This window comes from Trichosurus vulpecula, chromosome 9 (genome assembly GCF_011100635.1).
Source record: "Trichosurus vulpecula isolate mTriVul1 chromosome 9, mTriVul1.pri, whole genome shotgun sequence".
Classification (NCBI taxonomy): Eukaryota; Metazoa; Chordata; class Mammalia; order Diprotodontia; family Phalangeridae; genus Trichosurus; species Trichosurus vulpecula.
In genome coordinates, this window is record NC_050581.1 from 190,798,686 (window position 1) to 190,814,391 (window position 15,706).

A 15,706-nucleotide genomic window follows, 5' to 3' on the forward strand; every position below is an offset into this window, starting at 1 on the left:
GCAAAAAGAAAGACTGAAGGTAAAAGGACAGCAGAGGTTGAGATAGATAGATAGTGTCATGCAAACAAGGCACATGAACTTGGACAGACTTTGGGAGACAGTGAAAGACAGGAGAGGCTGGCGTGCTGTGGTCCGTGGGGCCATGAAGAGTCTGACATGACTGAACAGCAACAAAAATGTCTATGTGATAAGGAGAAGCCAGGAGAAGATGATAGGCCAACTTCTTGTCGATTTTTTTAAAGATAATCTCTCTGATATTTCATTTCATTCAGGATTTTATAAATGAACATAAAATACTGAATGAAATAAAAACCAGATATGTTTGCCTAAAGACTAAAGACAAGTTTCTGATTAGTACAGCTGATTGGTTTATCCCCATAAGACATACCCCACCTCTTCCTTCTCCTCAAGCTAAAGTTTTAAACTTCAAAAAACCTTCTCCCAATTAATAGTACATACTGAGAAAATAGAATTTCATGAATCAAAGCCCCAAATCACCTTATGTCCTGATTCACCAGATATCTGGATACCAGTAGATACACAATCGAAAAGGCTGATGATCCCAGGGGGGCGGAGAGGGGAGGCAGACAGCTGTACAGGGAAGATGTTGCATTGGCGCAGCTGCCTGAAATTGTGAATTATCCCCCTGAGCAATCATTCCTTTGATGCCCAGGATGGAGATGGTTTGTGACAATTTGCAGAAGAGTTTAAGCAACAAGTTGACCTGATTTTATGGAAGTGTGTGAGTTAATGTGTGTTGAAGAAGAGTCAGGGTATAGTTGGTGTGGAAGCCAGAAATTTGGGAATCCCAAGGATCCTAGCACCTGGATTTGTGAGAAGGCATGGAGAGGGAGAGAAAGTGTCTTGTTCAGGGCATCAAGTGGACCATCTTGGTTGGGTAGAGATTATGTCAAAAGGAGTAATGTGAGAGAAGGTGAGACAGAAAGTGACCCTATATGTTATCCTAGAGGCAATAGGGAGCCACGGGGGTTTCCTGAGCAGGAGAATAATGTCAATTGATGAATAAATGTTTGTTGAGCACCTACTGTCAGTCATAGTGTTAGGCTCTAGAAATACAAACACAGAAGAGAGATAGTCTGTGCCCTAAATGGAGCCTAAATTCTATGTGCCAGACCAGTGCCTTGGCAGGGTAATTTGGGTAGCTATGAGGTGACTGGATTGGAGAAGGGAAAGGCTGGAAGTTGGAAACCCCATCAGGAATAATCCTGGTGAGAAGTGAGGAGGGCCTGGTCTGGGGGTGCAGCCTTATGAGTGGGGAGAAGGAGATGAGTAAGAGATGGAGCCAGAATTCACAACATACACACACACACACACACACGTGAACACACACACACCTTCTCCCCCAAAAGAAGTGGCTCAGAAATCCACACCTGAGGTCTACTCACACCCATTTTCCAGATGAAGACACAGTGGACGCCCAGAGAAGTTAAGGTTCTACAGGTATTAGACTAGCACAGTGAGAAGTCAAACTGAAATCCTTTTTCTAACCCCAGTGCTTGGCATACAGGAAGCACTTAATAAATGCCTCTTGATTGACTGTGGTCCCTTCAAGTTCTGGCTCAATGATCCTATGATGACTGATTAAGTCTCACAGGGGTTGTGTGGGATAGAATGTCTAAGTTGGGTGCCTGGGCTGGGTGCCTTGGGTAGCTGGAGGCATCAAATCTGAGCCAGGTTTCAGGCAGTTCTCTAGATAGTAACACCTGAGGGAGCACAGCAACCACTGAAAGGCTTCCCAGGTGAGGCTGTGTCTCCTATGTACTAGATGAGCCAGTATCTTCCTCCTTGGCAATACAAAGCATTAGAAAAGGGATTTCGGTTTGACTTCCCACAGTGCTCGGGATAGAAAGACAAAAGCCAAACAGGCAAAACGCTGTCAAGGTGATTACATTCTAAGAGGGGAGAAACATGCACATCATCAAAATACACACACGTCTGTTTATTCTAATGTAGAAATGCTCATCTATCTCTGAATGTAATTGTAGGCACATGCATACATATGTACACATACTTACGTGTATACATACTACATGCAGACCTATCTGTGTAACTATGGAGAGGCAACCTGACAAAGCGAGTCAAGCCGCCCTCAGAGTCAGGAAGACCCAGCTTCTCTTTTTCTTTTTTCCTTTTTCAATCTGAGGGGAAATTAGGGAGGAGGGAGAGACAAATGCTTCTTAACTGGAAAAAAATTTAAAACTAAAAATTGATCTGCATTCAATTCCTACCTCAGATATGCTTGCTGTGTGACCCTGGGTAAGTCATTTAACCTCAAAGGACTCTAACTCAGGCAGCTGACTATAAGATATAGAGAAGGTGCTGACCTACACTGGTGGAGGGAGTGTGCTCCTATGTCAGTGAAATGACAGGTCCAGTGGGTACAGAGGGATGTACAAAGCACACACTTACTTGCTGTGCGAATAGAGCACTGGGTTTGGAGGCAGGAAGACCTAGTTCAAATCCTGTCTCAGACACTTACTAGCTGTGTGTCCCTGGACAAGTCACCTAGCTGCTCTGTGCCTTGGTTTCCTCATGTGTAAAATCATGGCGTTAGACTTCTAATGGTCCTTTCCCACTTCTAACTCTATAAATCTATGAAAACAAATGCAAGGAAACAAGATGGGGCGGGGCACTAGCAGCTTGGGGGGTAGATGGAAAAGGTGGTACTTGAACCGAACCCTGGAACTGTAGTCTCCTCCTGGGAGGATGTCAGGCCAACCCAGGTCCCTGTCAGTCCAGGCAGCAGTTCCCTGCCCCTGCTCCCTCTTTCACCAGCTCCAAGCATAATCTCTCTCTATTCTACATGCAGCCACTCAGGGTCCCACAGGGTCCCCCACACCTCATCTTTCAAACAGGGCACACCTGCAAATACAATCCGGATTCCAACTTGTCAGCTACAGCAAGAGAACACACAGAAAATGCAGAGCCTCCATGACAATGCCAAGGCACATCATGACATCAGTGACAGCTTCGGCTGGATGCCCCATATGGAACTCTCTCTCACTCAGTCTGAACCACAAGACCAAAAAGCCTCCATTATTTATCTCAACAGCAAAGGCAAATGAAACAGAAATGAGCCCACACCAAAGAGAACTTAGCAAACTAAAGTCCTGTCTTTAAACCTTCTGACTCTAGCCAAAGTGATTGCAGGCATAGGCCCAAAGAAAACCTGGGCCTCACTGGCTGTTGGGAAAACAGGGAGGCCTGAGGGGGGGGGCGGTGTGTGTGTGTGTGTGTGTGTGTGTGTGTGTGTGTGTATGCACACGAGAGGAGAGACAGAGATGGGAGAAAGAGAGAGAAGAAAGAGAAACGAGAGAGAGAAGGGAAGAGAGGGCAAGAAAGAGAAATTGGGAGAGAGAAGAGAGGAAAGGGAAAAGGTGAGAGAAGGAGAGAGAGAGTGAGAGAAGGAGAGAGGAGGAGGGAGAGGGAGAGGGGAAGAGGAGAAGAGGGGGGGAAGAGGGGGAGGGGGAGAGAGAAACACTCAGGGAATTATCCATTGGCAGCCTTTGCTACCCACATGACCTTTGGCAAGTCACTTAATCTTTCTAGGTATCAATTAACTCACCTGTGAAAAGAGACAATTGGATTAGATGACTCCTTCCAGCTCTAAATAGAACAAGAACCATACTAGGCCCCACCTGCTGCTCCTAAGTCCCCACTTGCTATTCCACCCTGGCATATTCGTCCCCTTTGTTCCCCATCTCCGCCCATATCCAGAGTTGCCCAGCGTGCCTCCACCCAATGAGACAGATTGTCCTTGGTAAATGCCCCATCCTCAAGTGAATGTGCTCTAGGTGACATATTTATGGCTATTTACGGCTCTGGGAGCCCCTGCTACAAACCAAGTTTGTACTTGTAAAATCAAGCAGTAACAAAATCTGAGGTTCCTTGGGCTGTCCAGGAGGCATCTGGAGGCAGTGCTGGGTTTAGAGCAGATGCCTTGGGTTCGAACCTTACTTTGAGCCTTTAATCACTGGAGCCCTCGGGGCCTCATTTTCCTCACCTGTCCAATGACAGGGTTGGCCTAGGTGGCTTCTGAGGTTCCTGCCAGCTTTCACTCTATGAATCTCTCCCCTAATAACCCATCCCTGGCCTGGTTTGAAACGGAGATAGAGTAGTGACACCCCAGTGAGTCTCACTTTACTTAGGGCCAGATTCTCCTCTTGGTGATTAAATAGTGCAATGTCCTGGCTCCCAGCCCAAGATGTGCCAGACAATTCAAGGCCTCCAGGGTCGAATCCAGCCTCAGAAGCAGCAGTCAGACAGGAGAAGACTGCAGATACAGCAGCCAACTGTGGGTCAGGCAGGGTGAAGGTCCCATCCCCAAGACAGGCACCTGAAGTACCATCTCCTTTTCTAACTTGACCCATCTCCTCCACTGTCTAACCCTCCCTCCAACCATTTTCTAGCCTCCCTAATTTTCTACTCCCAAAGTACCAAATGCTTTCATGCACAGCCATTAAATTTGCCATCATAATATTTATCCAAACCAGTTTCTTCCTGCATCAAAATGGAGGCAGTGAGTTACACAGGAAATGTTCCTGCAGCTGGTCACGTAAACGTAAGCCCGGGTACATTGACAGCTTTATGAAAAATTATAACCTGGGTGTGTTTTCACAGAAACTGAAGGATTAAACATAGGCAAAGATGAAGAAAATAATCTCTTTTGCAGCTAATATGATGGTTTACTTAGACAATTCTAGAGAGTCAAGTAAAAGATCAAGTGAAACATTTGGCTGCTATGGCCAAGTTGTAGGCTATAAAACAAACCCACATAAATCATCTGCATTCCTGTATATTACCAATAAAATCGAGCCAGATTTAATAGGAGCAAATCTATTTAAGAACTGTAGGCAGTGTCAAATACTGAGCCAACAGGATAAAATGGCAATGCTACCTAAATTAATTTACTTATTCAGGCCACACTAATCAAACTACCAAAGGACTGCTTTAGAGAGCTAGAAAAAAAATCATAACAAAGTTCATCTGGAAGAACGAAAGGTTAAGAATATCAATATAATGAAAAAAAGTGGGAAGGAAGGGGGCAGGAGAGAACCAGATGCGAAATTGTACTAAAAAACCATCATCATTAAAGGAATTTGATACAGCATAGAAAATAAAGAGGTGGATTAATAAAGCAGCTTAGTCACTGCAAGTCAATGGGCACAGTAGCCTGGTAGTTGATAAACACAGAAACCTTAGCTAGGGGGCAAAAGCTCACCACTGGACAAAAACTGTTGGGAAAACTGAAAAGCAATTTGGAAGAAGCTAGGTATAGACTAACATTCGCACAATATACCAAGGCAAATTCAAAATAGGTACATGATTTAGACATAAAGAGGATCAATGTATACAAATTAGAGGAGCACAGAAGAAATTGCCTGGCAGGTCTATGGATAAGGGAAGAGTTTATGACCAAACAAAAAGGTAGAAAAGTTTACAGGAGGTAAAATGGAAGATTTTGACTACATAAAATTTTAATGTTTTTGCACAAACAAAACAAATGCAACTAAAATTCGAAAAAAAGAAACAAATTAGGAGAAAATCTTTGTAGCATTTCTCTGAAAAAAATGTCATTGCTAAGATATAGAGGGAAAAATAAATTTTAAAAAGATATATGGGGAACTGATTCAAAATCATAAGAATAAGAGCCCTTCCCCAACTGATGAATAGCCAACACTCATACGAATGGGCAGTTTTCAGAGAAAGAAATCCAAACTATCCTTTGTCATAAAAAAAATCCCTAAAAATTAGAGAAATGGCAAATTAAAATAACTCTGAGGTACTACACCTCATGCCCATCAGATTGAATCAGATAAAATAAAGAAAATGAAAAATGCTAGATGGAATGCTGTGGGAAAACAAACACTTTAATTCACTCTTGGTGGAGCTGTGAACTAGTCTAACCATTCTGGAAAGCAATCTGAAACGATGCCCCAAAAGCTATTAAACTGTACATAACTTTTGATCCAGCAATACTGCTACTAGATCTATATCCCAAAAAGAAAGAAGACAACCCATCCAGACAAAGATATTTATGGCAGCCACCTTTTTGTGGTGGCAGAGAAGTGAAAAATGAGGGAATGCCCATCAATTGGGGGATGGTTGAACAAATTATGGCCTATGATTGTGAGGGATTACGATTGTGCCACAAGAAATGAAGGGGCGGAGGGGGTAGTTTTAGAAAAACCTGAGCAGACTGTTATGAACTGATACAAAATGAAGTGAAGAGAATCAGAAGAACAATTTATACAGTAACAATAATATTGTAAAGAAAAATAGCTTCAAAAAAGTTAGTAACTCTGATCAAAACAATAACCAGCCATGATTCTAAGTTCATCTAATGTTAATGTGCTACCCACCTCCAGATAGACAGAGAAGTGATGAATTCAGGGGGTAGATTGAAGTGTACTCTTTTTAATAAAAAAAATGTGTTTGGCTTAATAGTGCATATTTGTAATAGGCTGTTTTTCTTGATTTCTCAGTAGGGGGAGAGGGAAGTCAGAGGGACAGAAGTTATAGATGAAAGATAAAAGAAAACTGAATATATTTTTAAAGTGGCTTTAGGCTCAAAATATAAAAAGTCTCTAGGCACCAGGCACTGTGTTAGGTGCTGGTAATACTCCTGAGCTCCAGGAGTTTATTCTGGTGAGGCAAAGGGCATGTACACAGATAAGTAAATAGAAAATAATTTCAGGATGCAGCGTCCTCACCATTTGAGAGGCATCAAGAAAGGCCTCATGCAAGATGTGACACTTGACGTGAGCCCCAAAGGGAGCTAGGGTGTCTAAGGGAAAGAGGAGAGTGTGCATTCCAGGCAAAGAGGACAATGTAGAGCAGGAGATGAAATATTGCATATAGAGAACAGCTAGTAGACCAATATGGCCACCACACAGTGAAGGAGAGATTGTGCATTAGGCCTAGAATTATAGGGCCAAAGGGCCATGATGGTATTGCCACCAGTGTATCTAACCCTATCAGGACTTTCCTGTTGGCCTTGCCAAGACCAAGGCTATTCAGAGGAGTAATAGCTAAGACTGGACTGGGACTGTTTAAATTTTCTCTGCTTTCCTAGCACCTAGGACAGTGTCTGTCCTTTAATGCATGCTTGTCAATGGACAGATTGGTCTGGAACCCAAGCCTAATGGGAAAGCAGTTCAGTGCATTTGGAGGATTTGGGCTGGCTTCCTCACCTTCTTCAATATCTCTGTGTTCAGGAGCATGTAAAGGTCAACGCTACGGCTCTCCTCTTTGGCCAATGCACTCAGGTTGCACTGGATGCTTAGGCATGGGGTGCCAGCTCTGTTACAGTCCTGAAAGGAAAAGAGAGAAAGCATCACCTGGGAGCAGGAAGAGAGGGGGGCATTTGCCTTAATTGGCACGGGCTCAAGGGGAACCAGGGAGAGGGTGATAATGGCCGTGGAGGCAGGAAGGATCAGGTTCAAGTCCTGCCCATCACTTGCTAGCTATGTGACTCAAGACAAACCACTCAATCTCTCTCAGCCTCAGTTTACTCCCCTGAAAAATGAGGTTAACAACACTTGTACTGCCTTGAAATCAATGGTTTTATCTCCATAAACACTACAGAAATGTGACCTTTCATCATCCCTCACCAACTCTGACGAGTGTCTCATCAAGGTGGGGTAAGCACATACTAAGGAAGGCAGATCTTGTTTAGCTAGAAGGGGTTGGGGGCTGGGCCTGTCCTCACACTGTCTTGTTAAATTCAAACGAGGTTCTTGGATATGGGCTCCACTATCAACATCTTGGTTATTAATACTTTTGATCATAATACAAAAAAATCACAATAGGCTGGAACAATGGGCTGAACATGATGAGATGAAATTTAATAGGGAGATATGTCAAGTCCATGTTTGGGCTCAAAAAAATCAAATGTGCAAGTATAGCCTGGGGAGATTTGGCAAAACAACATGAAAAAAATCTAAAACAAAATACCTAGCATTAGTTTGCAGTTTGGGTTTTTTGTTTTGTTTTTTTGATCTGTCCTATGATGTCACTGATATACAGAACTCCTGGGTCAGGCAACTTCTTCTAGCAAGGCAGATTAGCTCTTATGTTAGAACTTAAGGCCTTGGACAGGGTCACAGGGTCCGTCTGTGTCAGAGGCAAACATTGGACTCAGGTTTTCTCGACCCTAAGGTTATTGCCGTGGGGCATCCACCATCCATGGCATCCACCATGCCACACACCTATAGACTACAAACTTACTAGAAATCCACCATGTGATGTGGCAGCTAAGGGAGATAACACAATTTCAGGATGGATTTTGAGAACCGTAGGGTTCAGAATGGGGAGGGAGGGTAGGATTGCTGTCATCTGCCCTGCACACACTGCATATGAACTGCAGTGTTCAGTTTGGGGGCAGCACATTTGGACTGATGTTACCAATACAACCTGTGACTTCACATCACCATTTGGATTGACTCAAAGCCCACCTTGGGAAACACTCATTTCAGCCAAATTCTTGCTGTACAGATGAAGAAACTGAGGCCAAAGAGGTCACGTGAATCCCCGAAGGTCACTGAGCCAGTTAGGGGGTAGAGCCAAGATTCTCTTGGCCAGTGTGCTATCCACTGCCCCTCACTGTCAGGGAAGAGCTTAGGCAATTGGGAGAAACAGGCTCACTGGCTTTTCCAATCTCAACATTTCATACATCCTTAAAGGCACGTATTTACATTTATGTCTAATTTCTTTCTGAGTATTAGTTTTGTACTCGAAGTCTATCTGCCTCTTTTAGCATCACAACTCCTTGCCAGACAGTCTAAATCCATAAAGCCCATTTTCCAACCTACAAAAGTGACAGGGTTAAGAAGTTACATGTTTTTTGCCCAAGGAAACAAAGTGAATAGCTGGCAAAAACTTTGGATTCCAAGGCACAACTTCTGTAGAGAAACAACATGAATTCTGGGAATGAGAAGAAAGACATGATTTCAGTGGGATTCACGACTGGGGCCAAGACCACATTTTCAACCAGCCTCACTTCTGATGCCCCATCCAGGTAATTCTCAATTAGACTGACATTAACCAGTATCAAACAGTTTTAAGACTTTGTAGAGTAATGTGAAACTGTGGATCGATCATTTGTACTATATAAACAAGGGCCTTTTTGCCTAATAGGACTGGTAATGGAGACATTTTAACTTCTGTTATAGAATGGATAAAAGTGGGGAATATACATGGCTTTCAAGCTTGGATTGGATTGGGAAACAAGTAAGGATACCAGCGGAAAGCTGGCCAATGTAAAAATATGAAAAATCAAGGCAAATTTACTTTTTTAAAAAGGAAAAGTGAGCAAGTTTCCAGAGGTAGAAGAAATGTCAGAAAAAAGGGGAAAAGTGGCTTTTGGGATTCTTTTCTAGTCAGTCACCAATATTTCTGTCCAATTTTGATTAAGATTGGAACTAAGTTGTAAAAGCATTCCCTGTTTCTATCTGGTGTGTTAAAAGGATTATTGGCTCCCTAGAGTCTCGAGATTTCCTGAATCTAAATAGAGTGCTTCAATTTAAGGTGCATACTGACAAATACGATTTATCCATAATCCTTAAATCCTTGTAATTCAATCCCTGCAAAGGTTGATTTGGGAATAACACCCAGGCACACACATTCCTACATCTTCACCCAGAAGATGGGTCTTTTCTCTTTGAAATATTTTCCCCAGGAGGGCCATGGAAGGAATGCGCACTCACAGGAGTCAGCCCCACAGCCTTACCAGTACTTTGCGTCCAGACTTGGTGAAAAATGCAAATATTGTGTGGAAAATGTTTTCCTGTTCTTGAGGGATAATGCAGGGAGTTGGGTTCTTTTGAAAAGAGCAGTTTCCTTTCTCTTGACCAACCTGAAAAGAACAAAACAACACATGAGGATCTCAGGAGAAGATGGGGTTCCAAACACTAACCATTCCTTGGGTAGATGAGAAACCAACCGACCAAGCTTGGGGGAGCCAATGGTTGAGAGCCATAGAGAGAACATCAGAGGCGGTCAGCAGGGGCCACGTGCTGGGCTAACCACTCTTCTCCAATGCTTTGGACTCCAAGAAAGTCCATGTGCTTGTAACCTATCCTGAGCCAGTACACAATTCTTCTTGGCAACAATGGACAGCATAGTTGGTTGGAATTCACAGATAAACCACATCATCGTCCCCCTTCTTGCAATCTTTCACTAGAAGTTTCTAAAAGATGGTCTGGCCGGAAATTCAACTCTTTTTCTTTTGCCTTATCCTTCCTTCCAGTGGAGATGGAAATAGCCAAATCACAGTGGAGAAGGTGGCACAGAATCAGAGAGACTTGAAAATAGTCCCTGAATAATCAGGAAAGAACAGCAATCAGTAATGACATCAGAAAAATTGTAAATGGCATTCATTCAGCCCTTTAAAACATGCGAAGCATATTACAACAACAGAGAGGAGCCAAAGAGTCATGTGGACACTCCAATGTCCATCTCTGATTGTTTCTCTTCTGTTAGAACCAAGCTCTTACACCTTTTGTTAATCATCATTGCCTATCATTAAAGCACGTGTGTGAATTCCCATCTGTATGCTTAAATTCGATATTTGTAGCACAGACAAGTGGTCCTGATACTTTAGTATAAAAGGACCCTTCTAACTTCGGTCAGTATTTTACATGAGGACCCTTCCAGCTTCAGCTAACAATGCTGATCTTTCAGAGCATAACTACAGATAGGATCCTCATTATGAATGTGTGCAATTAATGCCCTTCAGTTTCTACCTCAAGCGTACTTGTAACTGATGGAAAAAATATACTGAAAATGCAAAACTGCAAAGTTTTGATTTAATCTTTCCTTTCTCATCATTCCTCACTGCAGAGCAGACAGCAGACTCATTTACTCATTCTCATTCTCTTAGTGGGGGTTCATTTTCTGAGCCCACTTGCCAAGTGGCATTTCTGAAGCCAAAAGGTCAATGAGAAAATCTACAAAGATGACTATGAATCTTAGCTGCTGTGATTCCCAGCCTATCATAGTGACCAAATACAGGCTGGAACCAAGCAAAAAATGGGAAGAGACAAACCTCTGGGCCTCTGAGGGCTTCTGACCATCACAAAGGAAAATCAGCCAGAGGCTCAATGGCTGTTCCCTAGCTTTGATTTTCAGCCTCCTCAGCTACCATACCGTTCACTTTCACTCCCATCTAGTTCAACCTCATCCCCTCTCCCCAGCTTCCTCTAATGCCCCCCAACCCTCACTCTGTCATCAGTCTCTCCCCGACCTTCATCCTCCACACAACTGCCACGATAATCTTCCTAAAGCATGGTTGTCATCATGTAGCTTCCCTGAAGAAGAATTTTCAATGGCTCCCTAGTGCTTCTAGGATAAAATACTGACTTCTCAGCTCAGCACCTAAAACCCTCTCTGACCATGCTTCACATAAACCTCCTTCTTCATGCCTTTGCCAAGTCTGCCTCCATGCTGAAAATGCACTCCCTCCTCTGGTCTGCTTCTTGGAATCTCTAGGTTCACCTCGGGTATCAGCCCCTTGGGAAAAGCCCCGCCTGGGCCCTCCAGACAATCTTCCATCTAGTCAGGATTTAACTCGAATGTACATAGCTGTTTGCATGCTGCCTTCCTCATTAGAATGGAAGCCCCAGGAGGGCAGGAACTTCATTTGCTTTTTCTTTGTAATCCCACTACCTAGCACTATGCCTGACACACAGCAAGTACCTCGTAAATGTTTGTTGACTGCAATAACCAGGTGCTCACTCCCTCATCGCACGATTACACATACACTTTTGTATTAATAGGCTGTGTTTACTTCCTCAGTAGAATGCAAGCTCTGGGAGGACAGGGCCTGACTTGCACTTGTCTTTGTATGCCTAGTGCCTAGCACAGAGTCTGGCACAAAGAAAGCACTCGCTCCGTCCATGCTTACCGAGTACCCTGGATCAGAGGAGGGAGGGACAGGGAACCTTGTACCTTACATTTCACTGTTCCTGCTCAGTGTCTCCAGGCAGGGAAGGGAAGACTGAAGCAGGGAAGGAACCTTTCCCACTCTGCTAATAGCTTTCATATGCTGCTCTGGAGGAGAGATTTTAGCTACCAGTAAGCCAGCACAAAGGCCAGCCAGCTGTGAACTCAGGGTGAAGGGTCAGGAATCTGGAGGTAAGCCGTGCAAGGCAACAGCACGGCCTCTGAAGCCATTTACTATCAGGGAATGTGACAGTCAGTCTTGGTGACCCTGTCCCAGATCTCTGGCCTGTCTCACAGATCAGGATCGGATCAGAACAATGATAGTATGTGACGGAGAATCCATCCCCAATGGAATTTGGAGGAGGGATGTGGAAAGCGCGTCTGTGGTGAACAAGGAAAGCCTTGTGTAATTAGACCAGGGCCTGTGGTTACACGGAAATCACTTCAGGAGGGGAAGGGCAGCATTTCACCTCCTAAGTACAGGGTGGTCCATTTTTCACCAGCAAATGTCTCCCAGAAGCTGAGAGCAGGAGCCATCCTCTGAGGCCATCTTGATCAAGTCCAGCCTCTGAGGTCTGTTCTGACTCTGAGATTCCTGTAATCAGCTGTCTCATTTACCATAGAAGCTCAAAGGGTCTTAGGGAGCATCCTGTCTAATCCATGCATACCTGTCTGGGAAGCCCCCATTCATCCAGCCTTGGCCTAATGACTTCCAGAGAAGGGCAATGAAGGCATCCCCTACAGAGGGAGTCCCTCCCCCATTTGAAAGGCTCTGTGTCTTGGGAAGCTTGTGGGGGGCATGCTGTCAGGGAGAGCAGTTCCAGTTTTAGGGATGGCCTCTGAGAGACCCTGATTCTGAGATCAGTGAGGCCACAGACTCATGTATGGATCAGTCCTGTATCAGGAGTCTCCAAGTCAGGGCAGACCTCAGAGGTCATTATCTGTCCCATTCTTTCTCGAGGATATGATGGAGAGACACGGATTTTCAGAAAGTGGAAAACAGCAATGCCTACTTTGGGCTATTTCTAACTGTCTGTGACCCAATGACAATAAACAATCTTGCCCAAGAGAGGCCATGGGTGAGGAAGATGGCAGAGACTCTATAGTCTACAGAGGAGCCTTTGGCATCTCAGAGTAATCCATTGGGTAGATGAAGAAGACACAACAGCAATGATAAATGATGATACTCATGCATTAGAACTGTCATCTATAGAGTAGTTTGAGGTTTATGAAGCATTTTACACACATTATCTGTGTAACACGTGCTGTGAAATACACGCTATTATCATTATTCCCATACAGATGAGGAATTAAATGACCTGACCAGCATCATGCAGCTAGTGTTTGAGATCTTCCTAACTGTAAGCCTAGCTCTCCATCCACTACGACACCTACGTGACTCATCACAGAAGATCAATCCTTTATTGGGCCTTAGGTTTAATTTTATTTATGCTTTGCCAAGGTCATCTGTTATACTAACAATTGGCCACATTTTGGAGAAATTTTACCTTTTCCAGAAGGAAAACAAAAAAAGTCACCTCCCTTGACACACTTACTAGCTGTGTGACCTTGGGCAAGTCACTTAACCTCAATTGCCCTGCCTTCCCCCACCCTTGCAAAAAAAAAAAAGTCACCTTCTCAGATGCCTCATAAGGAAGGAATTTCCCCCTTCTCAGAGTAGATTGGGACATGAACTCTGAGAGTTGACCTCCTCACAAACTCACAGACTCACTTAGAGTTGCAAAGGACTCTGATAACTTGCTCTTGACCAGGAATTTCCCTTGATGACACTGTCTCCAGTATGTGCCCTGAGGCCCAGTACTCTGATTGGTAAAGAATTGTTCAGAGCTAGCCTGACCCAGACCCGCTGCTACTCTCTGGACACCTCCATGATGCCTTCTGAATGCCCTCCCCCACAACTCCTAGCAACAAGTCACTCACCTCCTCCAGGTGATCAATCAACACTACCAATTCCTAGAAAGGTCACATCAACCAATTCCTCTATGATTCCACTCACCACCTCTGAAAAACATTCCGAGCTCCCACTCCTTTCCATGCTATTGTCCCTTTTTGGAATGGAAGCTCCTTGAGGTCAGAAGCTGTCCTTTTTTTAATTTTTATCTCAAGTGCTTGGTCCAGGGGCTGATAGACAATGACTACTTAATAAATGCTTTTTCATGCATTTATTCTTTGTCCAACTTCTTTAGAATTTTAGAATTCTTAAAAAAAAAGCTCTTGCAAAATCAAGTGTGTCAGAACATGCTCAGCTTTTCTCTCAAACTTTCCATTGTTTGTACTTTAGCAACCAATTCCTTCTCATTGGTCAGAATCACATCCAGAAAATCAGTTTCCTTCATTGCTTCCTTAACCTTTTAGAGAATAAAAAATATCATTAAGTGAAGTGCAATTTGTAGGGGCTGTTCTGCATTCGGTAGAGATCTGAAAGCACTAGCAAATGTCCAGCTGCATCATGGCCTCTATCACTGCTACCTCATGCCTGCATGCCAGATTTGTGATCATTTTCCTGAACACATAATCTATTTCCTCCTTCTGGCTATGTGGTCTGTAGCATACTCCATGAGAATATTTCTTATAATCTTTCCTCCACTGTTCTTTACTCATAAGCTCTCTGCCGTGCTACCTGCTCTTCTCCTTGGATTCCTGTATTTATTCACATGAGTATATATATTTTTTGTAGAATTCTACTCCACCACCTCTTTGATCTAGCCTGTTCTTTTGAATAATGCACATTCTTCTATTAGACCCCTTGATCTTCTGACTTTCAACCCAATTCTCTTTCCACACCACCATATCGCCTTCAAGACAAGCTTTCAGGTTTAAAAACTTAGCATTCTGAACCTACCTTCATTTGAGAATTGGATTACCTAAACCTTTCAACATGACTAATTAATTATCAACTACTCTCAACAACCATTTGTTGTTGTTCAGAAGCAGAGGGAGCAATGCTTTATGTGGCTTTGCTTGTTGCAAAGGCTGCAAAGAACCACAGAACTAGCATCATCAAACAGCTGTATTTCCCAGGAAAGTTACCCAAGACTCTTATGGACTCTGCCCCCTCCAGCTCGGCTTTAATTAGCTTCTGTTGGCTTTCCTTATTTACTGAGTGCAAATGTTTCCCATGACACACTCTGCTCATCTTCCCTGAACTTTAATGTCTGGAAAAAGTCCATCCCTATTAGAATTTGAGAAAAGGCACAGAACCAGGCTCCACAGAGCTTTACACAAATAATGACAGCTTAATCAAGGACCTATTCACATAGGTGAATCCTTAGTTATCCAAATTAAAATGACGGACAATTCCAACTCAAGAAATGGAGGCAATGCAGGAAAGTACAAGTAGTGCATTGTCACAGGAAGGAGAGCAGAAGATAGAAAAGGAATTCCCTGACAATTCAGACTTAGGCCAATTCAACAAAGATTTATTAAGTGCCTGATATTGCATTATTCTGGATATTTTCAAGCTGAGTATGTAATCTTATCCTATAGAATATAAGCCCCTTGCAGACAAGAACTATTTCACTTTTTTATTTATTTTATTCTGAACTTAAGAAATAGTTTTCACTTTCATAACATAGTAGAATAGAAAAAGATGACTGTTCATGAAACTGCTAATCTATTATATACAACTTGCTATTCCTTTTAAATATATAAAGTTATTATGTAACTTTGTCCTTTTTCCTTTTTTCTTTCTTCCCTCCCACCCTAAAGGCGGCTACCACTA

General features: G+C 43.3%; 1 protein-coding gene across 1 annotated transcript in view; it reads right to left on the reverse strand.

The window, feature by feature from the left end:
- The window catches only part of ITGA9 (integrin subunit alpha 9), a 349,120-nt gene that overhangs the window by 37,524 nt on the left and 295,890 nt on the right, over positions 1-15,706 (reverse strand). The window contains exons 24-25 of the mRNA XM_036738550.1: positions 9,752-9,877; positions 7,215-7,334 (exon numbers count right to left, since the gene is read on the reverse strand). Coding sequence (XP_036594445.1) covers positions 7,215-7,334; positions 9,752-9,877 — 246 coding nt within the window. The remainder of the gene's footprint in view (positions 1-7,214; positions 7,335-9,751; positions 9,878-15,706) is intronic.